The sequence below is a fragment of the Hylobates moloch genome, unplaced genomic scaffold (assembly GCF_009828535.3).
Source record: "Hylobates moloch isolate HMO894 unplaced genomic scaffold, HMol_V3 SCAFFOLD_15, whole genome shotgun sequence".
NCBI lineage: Eukaryota > Metazoa > Chordata > Mammalia > Primates > Hylobatidae > Hylobates > Hylobates moloch.
Window position 1 is genome coordinate 92,706,804 of NW_026652290.1, and position 22,472 is coordinate 92,729,275.

General features: G+C 53.1%; 1 protein-coding gene across 2 annotated transcripts; it reads right to left on the bottom strand.

Annotated features, from left to right (window-relative positions):
* Window positions 1-2,920: 2,920 nt before the first annotated feature.
* RSPH6A (radial spoke head 6 homolog A) lies at window positions 2,921-22,424 on the bottom strand. Of its 2 annotated transcripts, XM_032178544.2 has the most exons (6): window positions 21,462-22,424; window positions 16,905-17,142; window positions 11,170-11,937; window positions 9,692-9,839; window positions 8,047-8,164; window positions 2,921-3,317 (listed from the first exon to the last, which is right to left on the bottom strand). In XM_032178544.2, the coding sequence occupies exons 1-6, from the start codon at window positions 22,358-22,360 to the stop codon at window positions 3,077-3,079; spliced, it is 2,412 nt and encodes an 803-aa protein (XP_032034435.1). In that variant the 5' UTR covers window positions 22,361-22,424; the 3' UTR covers window positions 2,921-3,076. The 2 variants fall into 2 exon arrangements, with proteins under 2 accessions (XP_032034435.1, XP_032034436.1); XM_032178545.2 differs by lacking the exons at window positions 2,921-3,317; window positions 8,047-8,164 and having other exon boundaries at window positions 9,791-9,896.
* Window positions 22,425-22,472: the final 48 nt, after the last annotated feature.

Here is a 22,472-nt window from a genome sequence, read left to right on the forward strand (position 1 = left end):
GTAACGGTCCTGGGTCTGTGGGCGGGGCGAGAAGGTGGGCGCGGCCTTTGTGCCTCTGACCGACTTGTGGTTGGCTGCGGGGGCGGAGCCCGCAATGGAAAGAGGCGTGGCCAGTTAGAAAGCTCAAGTCCTTAGCAACCGCGCCCTGGGAACCGTTTGCCTAGCAACGGAGGGACCCCCCGCCCCCCGCCCAACCAAAGAAGCCCTCATCCGTAGTCCAGCCTTCCCATGAAGTCACGGCCGACCCCAAGGGACCCTGGTCTCTCCTTAGACGCCCAATATACACTCCCCTGACCTCCAGTGTTTCCCACTGGCATATTCAAATCCCTGAACGACCACAGCATCTGCTACCATTCTTCCCCACCCTTGGTGACCCACCAAATCCCTGTGTCCCCACGCAACTCAAAGGACTTCCTCTGACCCACTATTGATTAATGCTAACTCCAAACATCCTTCATATTTTCCACCAACCTCCAGTGTATATTTCCATGATTTTCTTATTTTCAACAACCTCACTTGTCCTCCAAAACCTACCTCTGATTCCCAAATTGTATTGATTCCCACGGTGCCCCAGTGTCCCAGTGATCCATTCCTAACCCAAAGTCTCCCCCTGATCCCAACAGCTCCTACTCATAGCCAGTGCTCCCCATGTCTGCTGAAGCCACCCAGCCCCATCATAGATCTTTCTAGTCTCATGTAGTTAATGGCCTCTAGATTTCTCCCTAGAGTGTCCCAAGAGCATCTCACAATTAAAAAAAAATCCTGGCCGGGCGCGGTGGCTCACGCCTGTAATCCTAGCACTTTGGGAGGCCGAGGCGGGTGGATCACGAGGTCAGGAGATCGAGACCATCCTGGCTAACACGGTGAAACCCCGTCTCTACTAAAAATACAAAAAATTAGCCGGGCGTGGTGGCGGGCGCCTGTAGTCCCAGCTACTCGGGAGGCTGAGGCAGGAGAATGGCGTGAACCCGGGAGGCGGAGCTTGCAGTGAGCCAAGATTGTGCCACTGCACTCCAGCCTGGGGGACAGAGCCAGACTCAGTCTCTCTGAAAAAAAAAAAAAAAAGAAAAGAAAAGAAAGAAAAAAGAATCCTACAATGAAATTGATATCTTACACCAAATCCTTCCCCTCTCTTGCATCCCTACCTTAGGGCTAGCTCTGCCGTCCACTCAGTCAACCAGGCCACAGACCTGGGTGTCTTCCTAGATGTGTACCATTTATCTTCACTCTGCCCCCGCTTACAGCCTCCAAGTCTTTCGCATTTGACCACCTGGAATTCCTCTTTCTCAGTTCCTTGTTATCCGCAGTCCTGATCCAAGCTTCTCCTCTATCCAAGCCCTTCCCCCACCCCCACATCAACCGTGTCTCCCAGATTTCTGTCTCACCCCCACTTCCACCTTTCATTTGGCATGTAGAGAGGTTTTTTGTTTGTTTGTTTTTGTTTGAGACAGAGTCTCGCCCTGTCACCCAGGCTGGAGTGCAATGGCTCCATCTCGGCTCAGAGACAGGGTTTCACCATGTTGGCCAGTCTGGTCTCGAACTCCTGACCTCAGGTGATCCACCCACCTCGGTCTCCCCAAGTGCTGGGAGTACAGGCATGAGCCACTGCACCTGGCTTTTTTTTTTTTTTTTTTTTTTTTTGAGACAGAGTCTCGCTCTTGTCGTGTGGGCTGGAGTGCAATGGCACGATTTTGGCTCACTGCAACCTCCACCTCCTGGGTTCAGGTGATTCTCCTGCCTTATCCTCCTGAGTGGCTGGGATTGCAGGCACCTGCCACCACACCCAGCTACTTTTTTGTAGTATTAGTAGAGACGGGGTTTCACCATGTTGGCCAGGCTGGTCTCAAACTCCTGACCTCAGGTGATCCGCCCACCTTGGCCTCCCTAAGTGCTGGGATTACAGGTGTGACCCACTGCACTCGGCCTAGAGAGGTCTTTCTAAAGCATGAATATGATCAGGGCCCTCCCCTGCTCAAAACCCATCTGTAGTTCCCTAGTGCTCTCAGGGCAAAGTTAAGCCCCAAGTGATCTGGCCCCTGCCAACCTCTTTTCAATCTCATATCTCACCACTAACTCCTCACACTATCTACCACCTAAAATGAGGCTTGAAAAACTACCCCAACATATCACTCTCTTGTCCTTGGGTCTTTGTACATTCTGTTCCCTATTCTTGGAATGCCTTTCCCCATTCTTTTCTTGACCCTTCAAGAGTTGGCTCGGGAGCTCTGTCAGTCCTCTGGCCTTCCTCATTTGGGCTGTCACTGTCTGGAGATGAGTTTCTCTTCCTATAGTGCTGTGAGGCCCAGGAAGACAGGACTGCGGCTGTCTGTGTCCCCAGCACAGGGGTGGGCTGACAAGAGGTATTTCAATAATGGTTTGATGGCTAGGTAAATGAATAAATAAAACAGGTGGGGCTGGTCACGGTGGCTCACAGCTGTATCCTAACACTTTGGGAGGCCAAGACAGGCAGATTGCTTGATGCCAGGAGTTCAAAACCAGCTTGGGCAACATATACCCCATCTCATAGTGAGACTTCGAAAATTAAAAAATTTAGCTGGGCATGGTGGGCTGTGCCTGCAGTCCTAGTTACTCAGGACCCTGTCTCTACAAAAAATACAAAAATTAGTGTATGCGGTGACGTGCACCTGTGGTCTCAGCTACTCAGGAGGCTGAGATGGGAGGACTGCTTGAGCCCAGGAGGTAAAGGCTGCAGGGAGCTGTGATTGTGCCACTGTACTCTAACCTGGGTGACAGAATGAGACCCTGTCTCAAACAACAACAACAACACCAAAAAAAAAACCAAACAGGTGGGAGAGACTCTGCTAGGCAATGTCTGTGCCCTCTGCAGGGCCCAACAGCCCTGGCTTGGAGTCCATGTCAACAGATGTGGTGAACAAATGAATGAATGGCTCATCCATAATGCTGTGCAGGAATTTTATTTGAAGAAGTTGCCTTTCTTTTCTATGCCTGCCCTCTGGGGACAGGAAGCAAATAGTGAAAATATAATCCCTGCTAACTACCTCTAAGGGGAAATTTGCTATCTACCTGCTTGGGGAAAATGGCTAGAGGGCAGGCCTCAGTCATCTGTCTCCTCGCCCTCCTCCTCCTCTTCCTCGCCCTCCTCCTCCTCCTCTGTGGTTCCCAGGGCTTGCTCCTGGGCTGCTTTCAGAGCCTGCTCCTCTTCCACTGTGGGGTCACTCATCTCCATGATCTCTGGGCCACTGGGGTACTCTTGTTGAATGGGGGCTGGCAGGGCCGGGTTGAAGCTCTCGGGGCTGTACTTGTGACCCCAGCCGATGTAGATGTTCTCAAACTTTCTGGAGAGGCAGTGAGACACTGTGAAATTCTCCCTCAAAGGCCCCAGACTTGATTTTCTTTTTTGAGATGGAGTCTCAATCTGTTGCCTAGGCTGGAGTGCAGTGGTGCGATCTTGACTTACTGCAACCTCCACCTCCCAGGTTCAAGCGATTCTCCTGCCTCAGCCCCCGTGTAGCTGGGACTAAAGGCACGCGTCACCACACCCAGCTAATTTTTGTATTTTTAGTAGAGACGGGGTTTCACCATGTTGGCCAGTCTGGTCTGGAACTCCTGACCTCATGATCCGCCCGCCTCAGCCTCCCAAAGTGCTGGGATTACAGACGTGAGCCACTGCACCTGGCCAGCCTTGACTTTCTTTAAGGGTAGGACCCAGCGTGTGCATAACATGACTGCAAAGTTTTGAATGGCAGGGTGAAATGTGCTCACTGGGTTTCTCTGTATTACCCAGGCTGGATGCAAACTCCACCTCCTGGGTTCACTGCAAAATCTGCCTCCTGGATTCAAGTGATTCTCCCACCTCAGCTTCCCAAGTAGCTGGGACTATAGGCACACAACACCTCGCCCAGCTAATTTTTTTTTTTTTTTTTTTTTTGAGACGGAGTCTTGCTCTGTCGCCCAGGCTGGAGTGCAGTGGCGCAATCTCGGCTCACTGCAAACTCCGCCTCCCGGGTTCACGCCATTCTCCTGCCTCAGCCTCTCCGAGTAGCTGGGACTACAGGCGCCCGCCACCACGCCCGGCTAATTTTTTGTATTTTTAGTAGAGACGGGGTTTCACCGTGGTCTCGATCTCCTGACCTCGTGATCCGCCCGCCTCGGCCTCCCAAAGTGCTGGGATTACAAGCGTGAGCCACCGCGCCCGGCCCGCCCAGCTAATTTTTGTATTTTTAGTAGAGACGGGGTTTCACCATGTTAGCCAGGCTGGTCTCAAACTCCTGACCTCAAGTGATCTGCCTGCCTCAGCCTCCCAAAGTGCTGGGATCACAGGCATAAGCCACCATGCCTGGCCTAATTTTTGTATTTTTAGTAGAGAGGGGGTTTCACCATTTTGGCCAGGCTGGTCTCGAACTCCTGACATCAAGTGATCTGCCGCCTCCACCTCCCAAAGTTTAAAAAATTAGCCAGTTGCAGTAGCACGTGCCTGTGGTTCCAGCTACTAGGGAGGCTGAAGTGGGAGGATTGCTGGAGCCCAGGAGTTTGAGGCTGCAGTAAGTTGTGATCATGCCACTGCACTCCAGCCTGAGTGACAGAGTGAGAATGTATCTCAAAATAAATCAAGAAATAAGTAACTAGGCCGGGCGCGGTGGCTCACGCCTATAATCCCAGCACTTTGGGAGGCCGAGGTGGGTGGATCACGAGGTCAGGAGATCGAGACCATCCTAGCTGACATGATGAAACCCCGTGTCTACTAAAAATACAAAAACAAAATTAGCGGGGCGTGGTGGCGGGCGCCTGTAGTCCCAGCTGCTGGGGAGGCTGAGGCAGGAGAATGGAGTGAACCCTGGGAGGCGGAGCTTGTAGTGAGCCAAGATCGCGCCACTGCACTCCAGCCTGGGTGACAGAGCGAGACTCCGTCTCAAAAAAAAAAAAAGAAATAAGTAACTAAAGATAACAAAAAAATTAAATTATATATGTGACTCATATTTTATTTATGTAAGACATAATTTTATGTTGGATATCAATTTATTTATATTTGACATTTTATTTATGTCCCACATAAATAAAATTGTCTAGGTGCTGGGGACACAGCAGTAAACAAACTAGACAAAAATCCCTGCCAGGTGCGGTGGTTCGGGCCTATAATCCCAGCACTTTAGGAGGCCGATGTGGGAGGATCAACTGAGGTCAGGGGCTCGAGACCACCCTGGTGAAACCACATCTCTACAAAAAATACAAAAATTAGCTGGGCGTGGTAGTGGGCACCTGTAGTCCCAGCTACTCAGGAGGCTGGGGCATGAGAATTACTTGAACCCAAGAGGTGAATGTTGCAGTGAGCTGAGATCACACCACTGTACTCCAGCCTGGGTGACAGAGCGAGACTCCATTTCAAAAAAAAAAAAAAAAAATCCCTGGGTTGTGCCTACATTCTGCTAAGAGGAGACTGATAATGAACAAGGAGGTAAGTGCCCAGGCCTAACCCAGCCAATCCAGCCTTTCTGCAGAATTTTAACTAGAGAAGGAAGAGGAATCGATGGGAGGAAAGGGAGGGGACTAAGAGGTAGGGAGAGAGGGAGACAGAGACCGATAAAGAGGCAGACAGAGCCGAGCATGGTGGCCCACGCCTGTAATCCCTGCACTTTGAGAGGCCCAGGTGGGTGGATCACCTGGTCAGGAGTTCGAGACCAGCCTGGCCAACATGGTGAAACCCCATCTCTACTAAAAATACAAAAATTAGCTGGGCATGGTAGTGCATGACTGTAATCGCAGCTACCAGGGGGGCTGAGGCAGGAGGACGGCTTGAACCCGGGAGGCGGAGGTTGCAGTGAATTGAGATCACGCCACTAAACTCCAGCCTGGGCAACAAAATAAGACTACATCTCAAAAAAAAAGAAAAAAGAAAAAAATTTAAAAATGAGGCCAGACACAGTGGCTCACGTCTGTAATCCTAGTATGTTGGGAGGCTGAGGTGGGAGGATTGCTTGTGGCCAGGAGGTGGAGGCTTCAGTGAGCCATGATCACGCCACTGCACTCCAGCCTGGGTGACAGAGAGAGACCCTATCTCAAAAATAAATAAATAAATAAATAAATAAATAAATAAAAAAGAAAGAAAGAAAGAAAAGGCCAGGCGCAGTGGCTCATGCCTGTAATCCCAGCACTTTGGGAGGCTGAGGCGGGCGGATCACGAGGTCAGGAGATTGAGACCATCCTGGCTAACACGGTGAAACCCCGTCTCTACTAAAAATACAAAAAAACTTAGCCGGGTACGGTGGCGGGCGCCTGTAGTCCCAGCTACTCGGGAGGCTGAGGCAGGAGAATGGCGTGAACCTGGGAGGCGGAGCTTGCAGTGAGCCGAGATCGCGCCACTGCACTCTGGCCTGGGCGAGAGAGCAAGACTCCGTCTCAAAAAAAAAAAAAAAAAAAGAAAAGAAAAGAAAAACAAAAAACAATGGAACAATGGGTGGACACATATTGGGTGGGGGACAGAAGACAGAAGAGCTTTGGGTGGGTGGGGGCAGAGGATGGATGGACAAGTGGAGCCTCAAGTTTGGATCATTTGCTTTCAGAGGAATGTTGGCATATTGGGGTATGGCCTGAAGAAGGGAGTTGGCAAAAGCAAACGTGCCTCTTCCCAGCTTCCAGAGAAGGAAAAAATAAATGCCAGGAATGTGTTAAAGTATCCAGATTACATGCAATCCCACCACGGCTGTGATTCATACAGGAGCGAATACAGTTCCAGTTCACGTTGAGATTAAAAAGGAAATTCTAGGAAAAATTGTCATGCCATCTGGTGGACAAAGCTGGTAGGTGCGCCCACCTCCAGCTGCAAACCCCCTGTCACGCGGCAGGGCAGAGGGCTGCCAGGTGCCTGGGGGGCAAGGCTGAAGGACTGTGGGGAGTGTGTAGCTGGGTGGGAGGATGTGGGAGTGACTTTGGCTTGCCATTCTTGTTTAGTTTTTGAGACAAGGTCTTGCTCTGTCGCCCAGACTGGAGTGCAGTGGTGCGATCACAGCTCACTGCAACCTCGATCTTCTGGGCTCAAGCAATCCTTCTGCCTCAGCCCCCTGAGTAGCTGGGACTCTGTAGTGCGTGCCACCATGCCTGGCTGATTTTTAATTTTTTTTTAATTTTTTTTTTTGTACAGATAGGGCCTTACTATGTTCCCCTGGCTGGTCTCAAGCTCCTGGGCTCAAGCAATCCTCCCACCTTGGCAACCCAGAGTGCTGGGATTACAGGCATGAGCCAGTGCACCTGGCCCAAGCTTGCCATTCTTTTTGGAACAACTGGTGGTGGGAGGGAAGGTTTCTGCCCCATAGAGAGAAGAGCCTTCCAACTGGAAGAACAGGCCGGGCACGGTGGCTCATGCCTGTAATCCCAGCATTTTGTGAGGCCGAGGTGGGCAGATCACTAGAGGTCAGGAGTCTGAGACCAGCCTGGCCAACATAGTAAAATCTCGTCTCCACTAAAATACAAAAATTAGCCAGGCATAGTGGCATGCATCTGTAGTCCCAGCTACTAGGGAAGCTGAGGGAGGAGAATCACTTGAACCTGGGAGGCGGAAGTTTCAGTGAGCTGAAATCGGGCTACTGCACTGTCGCCCAGCCTGGGTGACAGAGCGAGACTCCATCTCAAACAAAACAAAACAAAACAAAACAAAACAAAACAAAACAAAACAAAACAAAACAAAACCACAAACAAAAAGACTGGAAGAACTGTCCAGGGAACCCCAGGGAAGGAGTTAGCTCCTCCAGAGAGGGATTCTGCCCCTGTCATCAGGGGGCTGGAGATCCAGGTTCGTATCCTGCACCTGCTGTGTGACCATAGCCAGTCCCTCCCACTCTCTTATTCTCCTTGCTCTCATCATGATTCATCACTAAGACCCGTCCTAGTGGGCTGGTATTTCCCACTTTAGCCCTGGTGAAACTCCTAGGAGCTATGAGGGCGTTAGTCCTAGGGGCTTCTGGAAGGGGGCCCTCCCCATCTCTGCCCACCCTGGCGAGTTGCCCAGCCCAACCAGGCCTTGAAGAAGTCCTGAGGGATTCTCCTGCTGGGAGGGGCTGCGGGAAGACCTACTTGCCACTGGCATAGGCATAGGCCCCGGGCCAGAGGTTGGAGCGCACAACGGCCACTGAGTACTGCGGGCAGAGGCTGCAGGACAGGCGGGTGGTCCAGGGTGCCAGGTGCATGATTTCTGTGGTGGAGAGGCAGCAGAGGGGGGCAGCAGGGTCAGGGAGGCCCCCGGGCCCTGCACTGCACCCTGGAGGAAGGCAGGCAGCAGTGAGGGAGGCCTGGAGGGGCATGAGGGGAACTACAGCCACCAACAGCCCAGGCTGCAGTGTTTGAACCCTGGCTGCAGACCACACACACACACACACACACACACACACACACACACACACACACACACTCTCTCTCTCTCTCTCTCTCTCTCGCTCTTTTTTTTTTGGAGACAGAGTCTTATTGCTCTGTCACTCAGGCGGCAGTGCAGTGGTGTGAGCTCGGCTCACTGCAACCTCTGCCTCCTGGGTTCAAGCGACTCTCCTTCCTCAGCCTCCCGAGTAGCTGGGATTACAGGCATGCGCCACCATGCCTGGCTAATTTTTCTATTTTTAGAAGAGACAGGGTTTCACCATGTTGGCCAAGCTGGTCTCAAACTCCTGACCTCAGGTGATCCACCCACCTCAGCCCCCCAAAGTGCTGGGATTACAGGCGTGAGCCACCTCGCCTGGCCTGGACCACTCTTTCTCTGTGTGGCCCCAGGAAGCCAGTTCACCTGTCTGAGCCTCAGTGGCTGCACCCAGGAAATGGGGAGACTCATGTGGCCTCTGTTGCAGGGTGGCAGTGAAGCCTGGTGACAAGGTCTGCAGCACACCTGCTGCAGTGCCTGGCGCCCAGCAGGGCCCCCAGACTGGGGAGCCATTGTGATTCCACTCCCGAGTTGGTCATCAGTTTGGACCAGGGTGCAGAGGGCAGGGCACAAGCTGGCAGGATCTGGCTTCAAATCCAGGACCTGTCCCCTGGCCCACTCCCAGCCTCTCTCTCCACTTCCCTGCGGGTGCCTGAGACCCCAACCTTACAAAATTCCTGTCCATTCATCCAAAATCCAGCTCCAGGTTGGGCACAGTGGCTCATGCCTGTAATCCCAGCACTTTGGGAGGCCGAGTAAGGTGGATCACTTGAGGCCAGGAGTTCGAGATCAGCCTGGCCAACATGGTGAAACCCCATCTCTACTAAAAATACAAAAGTTATCTGGGCGTGGTGGCACACGCCTGTAATCCAGCTACTCAGGAGGCCGAGACGGGAGAATTGCATGAACCTGAGAGGTTGAGGTTGCAGTGAGCCAAGATTGCACCACTACACCCTAGCTTGGGCGACAGAGCTAGAATCCATCTGAAAACAACAACAACACACACACGCACATGCACACGCACACACCCAGCTCCAGTCTTTAGGCAGGGTTCCCCAACTACATCCCCCTCCCTCCAGGCGCAAACTCGAAAGGCCATATCCTAATGTTTGGGCCATTGCCACGTGCCTATGGACACGTTCCCAGAACCTCCTGATGGGGCAACTATGATTACACCCGTTTTTTAGCTGAGAGAGCCTCTGAGGCTGGGAGGGAAGGACCAGGGAGATGGACCCTAGCAGTCCAGCCACACCTCCCTTTCTTCCCAGCCCTCTCCAGCCAGTGGTGTACAGGCTGAGAGGGCTTCCTTACCTGCATCTTCCGAAAGTGGCGTTAGCAGTGGGGGACCAACCTCCTGCTCCACCTCCTCTGGCCCCTCATCTGCCTTCTCTTCCTCCTCCTCCAGGTCCTCCTCCTCCTCCTCTGTCTTCTGCAAAGGGTTCACCCAAGTGCAGCGGCCCTGGGGGTGGGGGGAAGCTCAGGTGATGGCCCCAGTGCACGGAGCCCAGGCTGCATCCTGTGGGGGAGGTGAAGGGCCAACAGGACTGAAGCATAGCCTTGTCCTCAGAGACCCAGGCACAGGCAAGACGGCAAGATTTAGCCGCACAGTTAAGGGGAGGTGCGAAACGGGCCAACAGAACTGCTGTGTTGAGGTGAGGACTCCTGACTGTGTGACCCCATTCATGCATTCATTCACTCATTGATTCTTCTTTTTTTGTTTTTTTTTTTTTTTGAGATGTACTTTTACTCTGTGGCCCAGGCTGGAGTGCAGTGGCACAATCTTGGCTTACTGCAACCTCTGCTTCCCGGTTTAAGTGATTCTCCTGCCTCAGCCTCCTGAGTAGCTGGGATTACAGGTGCCTGACACCACGCCCAGCTAATTTTTGTATTTTTTAGTAGAGATGGGGTTTCGCCATGTTGGCCAGGCTGGTCTCGAACTCCTGACCTCAAGTGATACACCCGCCTTGGCCTCCCAAAGTGCTGGGATTACAGGCGCCAGCCATTGCACCTGGCCCACTGATTGATTTTTTTTGTTTTGTTTTGTTTTGTTTTGAGACAGAGTCTCGCTCTGTTGCCCGGGCTGAAGTGCAGTGGCTCACTGCAAGCTCTGCCTCCTGGGTTCACGCCATTCTCCTGCCTCAGCCTCCCAAGCAGTGGCTCATGCCTGTAATCCCAGCACTTTGGGAGGCCGAGGTGGGCGGATCACAAGGTCAGGAGATCGAGACCATCCTGGCTAACACGGTGAAACCCCATCTCTACTAAAACCACAAAAAAATTAGCCGGCATGAGGCCGGGCGCGGTGGCTCACGCTTGTAATCCCAGCACTTTGGGAGGCCGAGGCGGGCGGATCACGAGGTCAGAAGATCGAGACCACGGTGAAACCCCGTCTCTACTAAAAATACAAAAAATTGGCTGGGCGAGGTGGCGGGCGCCTGTAGTCCCAGCTACTCGGGAGGCTGAGGCAGGAGAATGGCGTGAACCCAGGAGGCGGAGCTTGCAGTGAGCCGAGATCACGCCACTGCACGCCAGCCTAGGCAATAGAGCGAGACTCTGTCTCAGAAAAAAAAAAAAAGAAGAAGAAGAAAGAAAGAAAGAAAAAATGCCTCTCTCCCCAAAGGTTTCTGATGGGATTATCCACCAATATCTGTTGAACCAATGAATGGATGGATGAATGAACGAATGAATATTCGTTGCCTAGCAGAGAGTAAGAGCTTGACTTCAGTATTGCAGGGTCATGCGCGAGCCCCCTGCTCCTGCCATTTGTGAGAGGCGGGAGTCCCGACACTCACCTGCGGCAGGATGTGCTGTGTGTGATGCACCCAGTTGGCCATGGAGTCGACCAGCTCCAGCACGGGGATGCCCTCGAAGTCGGGGTTCTCCTCGTAGGAGTCACGCCCAGCACCACCTTCCTCCTCCTCGTCGCCCTCCTCCTCGCTAAACTGGTAGAAGCCCAGCGGGCTGACCTGTGTAGCGGCCGAGATGCGGGCGATCTGGGCCCGCAGGTAGTTGGCCTCGTTGCCCGGGAAGGGCGGGTAGCTGACGACCGGCGTGTCCAGGTAGCCTGTGAAGAACTTCTTGATCTTTCGGGCGTTTACGATCTGGGCCGGAGTGACGTGGGGCAGCCGCGTCCACGGCAGGCCCGGCTCGTTGCACACAAAGTACAGGTACTTGTTGGCGCCTGAGCGGCTCTCCTCCTTGGGGATCACGGGTGGCGGCTTCCATACGGGCTTAGGGACGATGTCCACGGCCTTCTCCTCGTCCTCCTCGCCCTCCTCCTCGCCGTGCGCCTCCATGACCTCGGCACCTTCCGTCATCTCCTCCACCTCCTCCTCCTCCTCTGCCTCCTCCTCGCCCTCCCGGAATTCCACCTCGGCCACCAGGTAGCTGCGGTTGATTCCCAGGATCTTGCCCCAGAAGCGACAGGTGTGGATGGGCTGCTGCTCCACCAGCTGTTTCATGGCCAGGAAAATGCGGAAGCTCTCGTCTGAGCTCAGGCCGATGCCGGCCTGCTCGAAGTAGAAGGCAGTCTCCATGATGTTGGGCACTGGTGTCTCCCCCTGCGCAAGGTAGGGTGGAGGGCAGAGGGGAGAAGGCTGAAGCTCTGCTCCCTAGCCTACCTCTTCCAGACTCTTCTAGACTCAAGAGAGCTAAAAGAGGCGGGGTGCAGTGGCTCACGCCTGTAATCTCAGCACTTTGAAAGGCGGAGGCCGGCTGATCACTTGAGGTCAATAATTGGAGTCCAGCCTGGCCAACATGGTGAAACTGTCACTACTAAAAATACAAAAATTAGCCAGCCATACAAGCAGGCGCCTGTAATCCCAGCTACCCAGGAGGCTGAGGCAGGAGAATCACTTGAACTGGGGAGGCAGAGGTTGCAGTGAGCTGAGATTGCTCCACTGCACTCCAGCCTGAGCAACAAAGTGAGACACGGTCTCAAAAAATAAAAAGAGGCCTGATGTGGTGGCTCCTGCCTGAAATCCCAGCACTTAGGGAGGCCAAGGCAGGCAGATCACCTGAGGTCAGGAGTCTGAGACCAGCCTGGCCAACATGGTGAAACCCTGTCTCTACAAAAAATACAAAAATTAGGCAGGCGTGGTGGCAGGCACCTGTAATCCTAGCTACTTGGGAGGCTGAGGCAGGAGGATCACTTGGACCTGAGAGGCGGAGGTTGCAGTGAGCCAAGATCACACCACTGCACTCCAGCCTGGGTGACAGAGTGAGACTCCGTCTCAAAAAAAAAAAAAAGAAACCTAAAAGATTCTGTAACTCAGCTGCTCAGGCCACTCGTGCTGGCCAGTGAGATGTAGGGAAAGCCCTTGGACAGGATGTCCCTGATGGAGAAGAAAAGGGAAAACCACACCAGGAGAAAATCTTTTGCCTTTTGTCATTCCCTATTCTTCCTGCCTGGAATGGAGATATAAGATCTGGAGCCACAGCAGCTATCTTGGGACCATGAGGCAACACATGGGAGACAAAGTACTACACCCTTAATGGCGGTGGAGATGAACGGTGGAAATTGCCTGGTCCCCAGTAGCATTGCTCAGCTGCCTTACCCACCCTGACCTTCTTGCTCCTGTAACAAAGAAGCCACTTTTATTCATGATTTCTGTGACTTGAGGCCCAATGCACTCCTAACACGTACTCCATGTTTCACAGAAAGTTAAGGGAGAAGACAGGTCTTGAACGGAGGAGTCAGTGATGTTAGAGGATGGTAATAAGTCCTGTCCTCACTGCCTCCATCTATACCATCTGCTTGATTCACACAGCCAGAGGATGGGTGGGGTGGAGGAGAAGAAGAAAAGAAGGAGAGGAGGAGGAGGAGAAAAAAGAGGAAGAAGGAAACAAAGAGAAAGAGAGAGAGAGAGAGGCTCAGAAAGGGACTGAGGGCAAGCAGGCTGAAACTAGAAGCCAGCAAAGTTTATGGCTGGGTGCAGTGGCTCATGCCTGTAATCCCAGTATTTTGGAAGGCAAAGGCAGGGAAATCACAAGGTCAGGAGATCAAGACCATCCTGGCTAACATGGTGAAACCCCGTCTCTACTAAAAATACAAAAAATTGGCCGGGCGCGGTGGCTCACGCTTGTAATCCCAGCACTTTGGGAGGCCGAGGCGGGCGGATCACGAGGTCAGGAGATCGAGACCACAGTGAAACCCCGTCTCTACTAAAAATACAAAAAAAAAAATTAGCCGGGCGTGGTGGCGGGCGCCTGTAGTCCCAGCTACTCGGAGAGGCTGAGGCAGGAGAATGGCGTGAACCCAGGAGGCAGAGCTTGCAGTGAGCCGAGATTGCGCCACTGCACTCCAGCCTGGGTGACAGAGCGAGACTCCGTCTCAAAAAAAAAAAAAAAAAAAAAAAAAAAAAAAAAAAAATACAAAAAATTAGCCGGGCGTGGTGGCGGGAGCCTGTAGTCCCAGCTACTAGGAAGGCTGAGGCAGGAGAATGACATGAACCTGGGAGGTGGAGCTTGCAGTGAGTGGTGGAGATCACACTACTACACTCTAGCCTGGGTGACAGAGTAAGACTCTCTCTCTCAAAAAAAAAAAAAAAGAAGCCAGCAAAGTTTTGGCTCAGAAGCCCGAGGAAGAAGTGTAATGTACATCTGCACCAGCCACAGACCAATGCTCTTCCCTCTCCCAGGGAAATGCCTGCCAGCCCCTATCCATGTGGCCACAAGGCTGTCCCCAACACTTTATTATTCAACCAGTCCCCAAATCTTTATTATTTATTTATTTATTATCATTATTTTTGAGACAGAGTCTTGCTCTGTCACCCAGGCTGGAGTGCAGTGATCTGATCTCGGCTCACTGCAAACTCCACTCCTGGGTTCAAGCCATTCTCCTGCCTCAGCCTCCCCAGTACCTGGGATTATAGGCATGCACCACCACGCCCAGCTAATTTTTGTATTTTTAGTAGAGATGGGGTTTCACCATGTTGGCCAGGCTGGTCTCGAACTCCTGACCTTGTGATCCACCCGTCTCGGCCTCCCAAAGTGCTAGGATTACAGGCCTGAGCCACTGCGCCCAGCATATTAGTATTACTATTTTTAAATTATTATTATTATTATTATTATTATTATTTTTGAGACAGAGTCTTGCTCTGTCACCCAGGCTGCAGTGCAGCAGTGCAATCTCAGCTCACTGCAAACTCTGCCTCCCGGGTTCACGCCATTCTCCCGCCTCAGCCTCCTGAGTAGCTTGGACTACAGGCACCTGCCACCATGCCCGGCTAATTTTGTTTTTGTATTTTTAGTAGGGACAGGGTTTCACCGTGTTAGCCAGGATAGGTCTCGATCTCCTGACCTCGTGATCCGCCTGCCTCGGCCTCCCAAAGTGCTGGGATTACAGGCATGAGCCACCACGCCTGGCCAAGAATAGTCAAAACTTTTTTTTGTTTTTTGTTTTTTTGTTTTTTTTTTTTGAGACGGAGTCTTGCTCTGTCACCCAGGCTGGAGTGCAGTGGCGCTATCTCCCCTCACTGCAAGCTCCTCCTCCTGGGTTCATGCCATTCTCCTGCCTCAGCCTCCCGAGTAGCTGGGACTACAGGTGCCTGCCACCACGCCCGGCTAATTTTTTGTATTCTTAGTAGAGATGGGGTTTCACTGTGTTAGCCAGGATGTTCTCCATCTCCTGACCTCATGATCCACCTGCCTCGGCCTCTCCAAGTGCTGGGATTACAGGTGTGAGCCACCGCGCCCAGCTAGTCAAAACTTTTCAAAACAGAGGTTCAGTGATGGGGAGACTTATGCTACCAAAACAGCAACATCTGCCATGCAGCTGCTGTCAGCAGTAAACAGGAGAGTCCTAGAGCAGGAAGCCATTCACAGAGCAAAGGCCGAGAGCAGAGACTTCTGCAGGACCCTGTGTGGGGAACAGATGGTGCAGGTGGCATTTCAAAGCAGTGGGGGGTGGGAAGGAATGGTTTATTGCATAAATGCCATTCAAGATCCTGGCTAGCTGTCTGGAAGACAGAAAATGAGAGAAATAAGTGCCTTGCCTTGCACTAGACAGAAAAAGAAATACAAAATGCTGAATCATGCATTTTTTATGAGTCATTTCCCAGAAGCATGTACAGGCCACAAAAGCCCCCAGTTTTGCCCTTCCACAGACCCCTTATTAAGAACTCCAGCTCTTGACTGGGAGTAGTGGCTCACGCCTGTAATCCTAATACTTTGGGAGGCCAAGGCAGGAGGATGGCTTGAGGCCAAGAGTTCAAGACCAACCTGGCCAACATAGCAAGACCCCCATCTCAATTATTTTTATTTATTTATTTTTATTTATTTATTTATTTATTTATTTTGAGACGGAGTCTTGCTCTGTCGCCCTGGCTGGAGTGCAGTGGTGCGATCTTGGCTCACTGCAAGCTCCGCCTCCCCGGTTCACGTCATTCTCCTCCCTTAGCCTCCCAAGTAGCTGGGACTGCAGGTGCCCGCAGCCACGCCTGGCTAATATTTTTTTTTTTTTTTTGTGAGACGGAGTCTCGCTCTGTCGCCCAGGCTGGAGTGCAGTGGCGTAATCTCGGCTCACTGCAAGCTCTGCCTCCCGGGTTCACGCCATTCTCCTGCCTCAGCCTCCCGAGTAGCTGGGATTACAGGCATGCACCACCACGCCCGGCTAATTTTTTGTATTTTTAGTAGAGACGGGGTTTCACCGTGTTAGCCAGGATGGTCTCGATCTCCTGACCTCGTGATCCGCCCGCCTCGGCCTCCCAAAGTGCTGGGATTACAGGCTTGAGCCACCGAGCCCGGCCTAACTTTTTGTATTTTTAGTAGAGACGGGGTTTCACCATGTTAGCCAGGATGGTCTTGATCTCCTGACCTCGTGATCCGCCCGCCTTGGCCTCCCAAAGTGCTGGGATTACAGGCGTGAGCCACCGCGCCTGGCAGAAAAAACTATACATATATATATATATATATATATATATAATAAAAATTAAAAAAATAAAAAGCAGAGCTGACAGCCTTTCCTTTGCTTCAGACTGTTCAACGGTGCTCCAGTGGCCTCAGGAGAAAGCCCATGCCCTTTGCCTTGTGTTCAAGGCCGCCTGTGACCTGGTCCTGCCTCCTCCACTGGGGGCACCCATGAGACTGAAGTTGTTTTTGTTTTTGTTTTGTTTTGTTTTGATACAGAGTCTCTTGTTGCCCAGGCTGGAGTGCAGTGGTGCCATTGGCTCACTTCAACCTCCTCCCTTGGGTTCAAGTGATTCTCCTGTCTCAGCCTCCTGAGTAGCTGGGATTACAGGAGCCCGCCACCACGCCCAGCTAATTTTTGTATTTTTAGTAGAGACGGGGATTCGCTGTATTGGCCAGGCTGGTCTCGAACTCCTGACCTCTTGATCCACCCACCTCGGCCTCCCAAAGTGCTGGGATTACAGACGTAAGCCACCCCATCCTGCCAAGACTGAAGTTGTTTTGTGACTGGATTGTCCAGTGCTGTCTTTCGCCTCCAGGCCTTGGCACAGGCTGTGCCGTAAGTATGCTTGGGCCCCCAGTGACCCTGATGCCCGCCTCTCCTGACTGGCTCACTCACCACTTCCTCCTCCATCTCCTGTTCGCCTTCGGTGCCGCCTCCGCTCCGGGTGAACAGCGCCTTCTGTTTCTCTGCCATCTTGTAGATGGGCTGCATCTCGGGGTCGTCCCGCAGCGTGTCCAGCTTGGGGTGGAACCACTCCCACTGCGTGGTGCGGTTCAGAGACTCCAGGACAGACAAGGGGTCCTCGGGCCGCTGGTTCAGGATCTTGGTCAGCAGATTCACCAGGTGCTGGTACCTGCCTCCCGCAGGAGGAGTGGGAGGAGAGGGACGTCACTCACTCAGCTCACTGAGCCGGCTCCCATGTGCCTGGCCCTGTGCCTGGTGCTGGGGACACAGTAGGGAACAGAAAAGGTCCCTGCCCAGGTGTAGCTGACATTTATTTATTTATTTATTTATTTTATTTTATTTTATTTTATTTTTTTGAGACGGAGTCTCACTCTGTTGCCCAGGCTGGAGTGCAGTGGCGCAATCTCGGCTCGCTGCAAGCTCCGCCTCCCGGGTTCATGCCATTCTCCTGCCTCAGCCTCTCCGAGTAGCTGGGACTACAGGCGCCCGCCACCACGCCCGGCTAATTTTTTTGTATTTTTAGTAGAGACGGGGTTTTACCATGTTAACCAGGATGGTCTCGATCTCCTGACCTCGTGATCCGCCCGCCTCGGCCTCCCAAAGTGCTGGGATTACAAGCGTGAGCCACTGCGCCCGGCCTATTTATTTATTTTTTGAGATGGAGTCTTGCTCTGTTGCTCAGGCTGGAGTGCAGTGGTTCATCTCAGCTCACTGCAACCTCTGCCTCCCGGGTTCAAGCAATTCTCCTGCCTCAGCCTCCTGAGTAGCTGGGATTATAGGCGCCCGCCACCACGCCTGGTTAATTTTTGTATTTTTAGTAGAGACGGGGTTTCACCATGTTGGTCAGGCTGGTCTCGAACTCCCGACCTTGTGATCTGCCCACCTTAGCCTCCCAAAGTGTTGGGATTACAGGCGTGAGCCACTGCACCTGGCCGACATTCATTTGTTTTTTTTGAGACAGAGTCTCGCTCTGTCACCCACGCTGGAGTGCAGTGGCGCGATCTCGGCTCACTGCAAGCTCCGCCTCCCGGGTTCACGCCATTCTCCTGCCTCAGCCTCTCCGAGTAGCTGGGACTACAGGCGCCCGCCACCACGCCCGGCTAATTTTTTTGTATTTTTAGTAGAGACGGGGTTCCACTGTGGTCTCGATCTCCTGACCTCGTGATCCGCCCGCCCCGACCTCCCAAAGCGCTGGGATTACAAGCGTGAGCCACCGCGCCTGGCCAACTGGCTGACATTCTTATGATGGAAACTGACACTAATCAAACAAGCAAAATATATACAGTGTGTCAGGCATGGGGTGGTAATTTTTAGGGTGACACATAAAGTACTGAATGGGGCCTGGGGGTGCCAGGGATGGGAGAGGGTTTGCAATTTTATTTTTTTTATTTATTTTTCAGAGGCGGTCTCGCTCTGTTGCCCAGGCTGGAGTGCAGTGGCATGACCTCGGCTCGCTGCAGTCTCTGTCTCCTGGGTTCAAGCGATTTTCCTGCCTCAGCCTCCCAAGTAGCTGGGATTACAGGCATGCACCACCAAGTCCCGCTAATTTTTTTGTATTTTTTGTAGAGACAGGATTTCGCCATGGTGGCCAGGCTGGTCTCAAACTCCTGACCTCAGGTGATCCGCCTTCCTCAGCCTCCCAGTGTTGGGATTACAGGCGTGAGCCACCGCACCTGGCCAACATTTATATTATTATTATTATTATTATTATTATTATCATTATTATTTTGAGACAGAGTTTTGCTTTGTTGCCCAGGCTGGAGTGCAGTGATGTCAGCTCGGCTCACCACAACCTCTGCCTCCTGGGTTCCTGGGTTCAAGGGATTCTCCTGCCTCGGCCTCCTGAGTAGCTGGGACTACAGGCACGCACCACCATCCCCAGCTAATTTTTGTATTTTTAGTAGAGATGGGGGTTTCACTTTGTTGGCCAGGCTGGTCTCGAACTCCTGACCTCAGGTGATCTGCCCATCTTGGCCTCCTAAAGTGCTGGGTTAACAGGTGTGAACCACCATGCCTGGCCAACATTTGTATTTTTTGTATTTCTTTTTTTTTTTTTGAGACAGGGTCTCACTTTGTCACCCAGGCTGGAGTGCAGTGGCTTGGTCTTGGCTCACTGCAACCTCTGGTTCCCAGGTTCAAGTGATTCTCCCACCTCAGCCTCCCCAGTAGCTGGGATTACACGTGTGCCACCATGCCTGGCTAATTTTTGCACTTTTTGTAGACATGGGGTTTTGCCATGTTGCCCAGGCTGGTCTCAAACTCCTGGACTCAAGTGATCTGCCTGCCTCAGCCTCCCAAACTGCTGGAATTACAGGCGTGAGCCACCGGGCCCGGCTACAGTCAGCCTTTGAAACCAAGTTGGTCTGATTTCCAAGCATGTATGTGTCACCTTTTGCTGTGCGGAAGCTGTTTTGCTGGCAGTCTTGGGTGTGGTGTTGGGCCATCATGGAAATTGGGAAGGGTAAGAAGAGGTGAGATTTTCGCTAGGTCTTCTCAGGAAGACAGCCTGAAGCTCTGAAGAGCTGGCACTTGGGAAATAGCCAGAGGTTAATTCCGACTAGATTCTAGGATCCGAGGAAGGAGCAGGTAGTGACTAGAAGTGAAGTTTGGACAGTGGGCAGGGGCTGAACCATACAAGGCCTTTTGTTTGTTGGTTTGTTTGAGACGGAGTCTCGCTCTGTTGCTCAGGCTGGAGTGCATTGGCATGATCTTGGCTCACTGTAGCCTCTGCCTCCCGGTTCAAGTGATTCTCCTGCCTCAGCCTCCCGAGTAGCTGAGATCACAGGTGTGCGCCACCACGCCTGGCTAACTTTTCGTATTTTTAGTAGAGACAGGGTTTTGCCATGTTGGCCAGGCTGGTCTTGAACTCCTGACTTCGAGTGATCTGTCTGCCTCGGCCTCCCAAAGTGCTGGGATTACAGGCATGAGCAAGGCCTTACATGTCTCAGGCCAGGAGCCTTGAAGGCTGTGGTGAGGAGTCTGAGCTTCCCCCTGTGGGCAGTGGGGAGCCATAGCAGGTTCTGAGCATTGGAGGGACAGGGCCAGCTTTGTGCTTTAATAAGAACCATTACTTCATCAACCTAATTTCTCCCGCTCTCCCTCTTCCTCCCTTGGTTCCAGACATACCAGCCCCTCCTTACTGCTCCTCAAAAACGGCAAGCCTCAGAGCCTTTGCATTTGCCGTGTGCTCTGCCTGGCTCACTCTTCCTCCGGTTATCTGCAAGATGCTCTCCCTCGACTTCTTCAGAGCCCTAATCAAATGTCACCTCCTTGGACAGGCCTTCACTGACCCACACAATTTATTTTTTTGAGATGGAGTCTCGCTCTGTTGCCCAGGCTGGAGTGCAGTGGCACGATCTCAGCTCACCGCAACCTCTGCCTCCTGGGTTCAAGCGATTCTCCTGCCTCAACCTCCTGAGGAGCTGGGATTACAGGCCCACGCTACCATGCCCTGATAATTTTTGTATTTTTTAGTAGAGACAGGGTTTCGCCATGTTGGCAAGGCTGGTCTCGAACTCCTGAGCTCAGGTGATCCGCCCGTCTTGGCCTCCTAAAGTGCTGGGATAACAGGCGTGAGCCACTGCGCCTGGCTGGACCCCCACTATTTCATGTGTTCCCTAGCCCTCTTAGCCTCCCTTATTTTTCACCTGAGCCCTTAGCTTCAGTTTATCACTTTTTCTGTTTCTTGTCCACTCCCCTAGAATGAGAGCGTCCTGGGTATCTAATGGAGGCTGAGAGCAGTGTATTGTGACTGCAGCTAAGTGGCTTTGGCAAGTATCTTCCTCAGGCAGGGAGGTTTAGTTGCAGGATAAGAGGGTCTCGGGAGGGCTGGGCACGGTGGTTCAAGCCTGCAATCCCAGCACTTTGGGAGGCCGAGGTGGGCGGATCACTTGAGGTCGAGTTTGAGACTAGCCTGGGCAACATGGTGAAACCTTGTCTCTACTAAAAATACAAAAATTAGCTGGGTGAGGTGGAGCACACCTGTAACCCCAGCTACTCGGGAGGCTGAAGCAGGAGAATCACTTGAACTCGGGAGGGAAAGGTTGCCCTAAGCCAAGACCACGCCACTGTGCTTCAGTCTGGGCGACAGGGTGAGACTATGTATGGGGGGGAAAAAAAGCAAGAGGGCTTCGGGAGCCAAATCACGTGTTCTGGAATCCTGACTCTGTCATATCCTAGCTGTGTAGTTTTGGGTAAGCGACCCAACTTCTCTGTGTCTCGGTCTCCTCCTCTGTAAAGTAGGATGAGCTGATGTGCTCATCTCCGGTGAGAACTAGGTGTGAGTGGTGCAGTGCCGGCACATGTCTGGGAAGTGAATGCTAGCTGTTGTTGGCATTGATTCCGACTCTGAGCTGAATTAGAGGCCGGGAGCAGTCACTGGTTTTCCATGAGGGACCATCCCCTGTCTGGATGACTGAGGCAGGGACTTGGGGTGGGGCCCCTCCCCGCCTGGGTCCCCCACCCGCCCCACTCCTAGCCCCTGCTCACAGGCTGAGGTCGCAATTGATGCTGGTCTGCAGCAGGTAGGCCTTGGCGTTCTGCACGGCAAGCTCCAGAGGCTCAGGCTCAGGCACCTCGGCACTGTAGTGTGGGAAGCCCAGCTCAGAGGGTGAGAACTGAAGGGCAGGGTCCTCCCTTATGTAGGGCCCGTGCTGTGCACCTTCGGAGAACTGGTCTGTCTGGTAGAGGTTGAACTGGCCCAAGGGGTTGACTGGGGGCTCCTGGAAGGTGGGGTCCAGTTGCTGGAACAGGCTGCTTTGGCCCTGCTGGAGCTGCTGCAGCATTAGGCTGGTGGTGAGCTCGGCGGCCTGCATCCTGCTTTCATCAGAGTAAGGCTGGGGCTGGAACTCTGAGGGAAAGCCCCTGTTCACGGATGGGTACTCCATGCCACCCATCCGGGCTTCCTCAGCCTGGAAGGCGTGGGGCATCAGCAAGTTCTCCTGTTGGGACAGGCTGCCCCTCTGTGACCAACCCGCGGCGTTTCGCTGGGCGTCTGGAGGTATCTGTTGCCCCTCCTCGGGGTCCGCTGCCAGGGCCTGAGCTTGGTCCCGACTGCGCCGCCTCTGGGAGGCCTGAGAAGTCCTCCGGCCCGGGGGCTGCTGGGCAGGGCGCTCACGGTAGGGCGGCAGGTCTCCCATGGTTGGCCAGGAGGTACAGACCTCTAGGAGAAAGCCTTGCAGACAAGGAGGCCAAGCGAGCCACCTGTCGACACCGCCGGTTTCTGAGCACCGGGAGAGGGGGCAGTTACCCAGGGAGGGCGCGAGGAGCGGGGGGAGCGGGCCAGGGTGGGTTCCGCGCAGGCTCTGGGCGCGCACTCCCGATCCCGCGCAGCGCCACGCGGACGTCGCGCCAGACTCCAGACGGCACCCGCGCCCCAGGCCCGCCATCCCTTTTTTTTTTTCCTTTTCAGTAACTTGCCCAAGTTCATATCTTTTATTTTTTTTTTTTAAAGCAAAGCACCCGCAGGTCAAGCCCCATCCCCCAGCCCCGCGTCCCCGT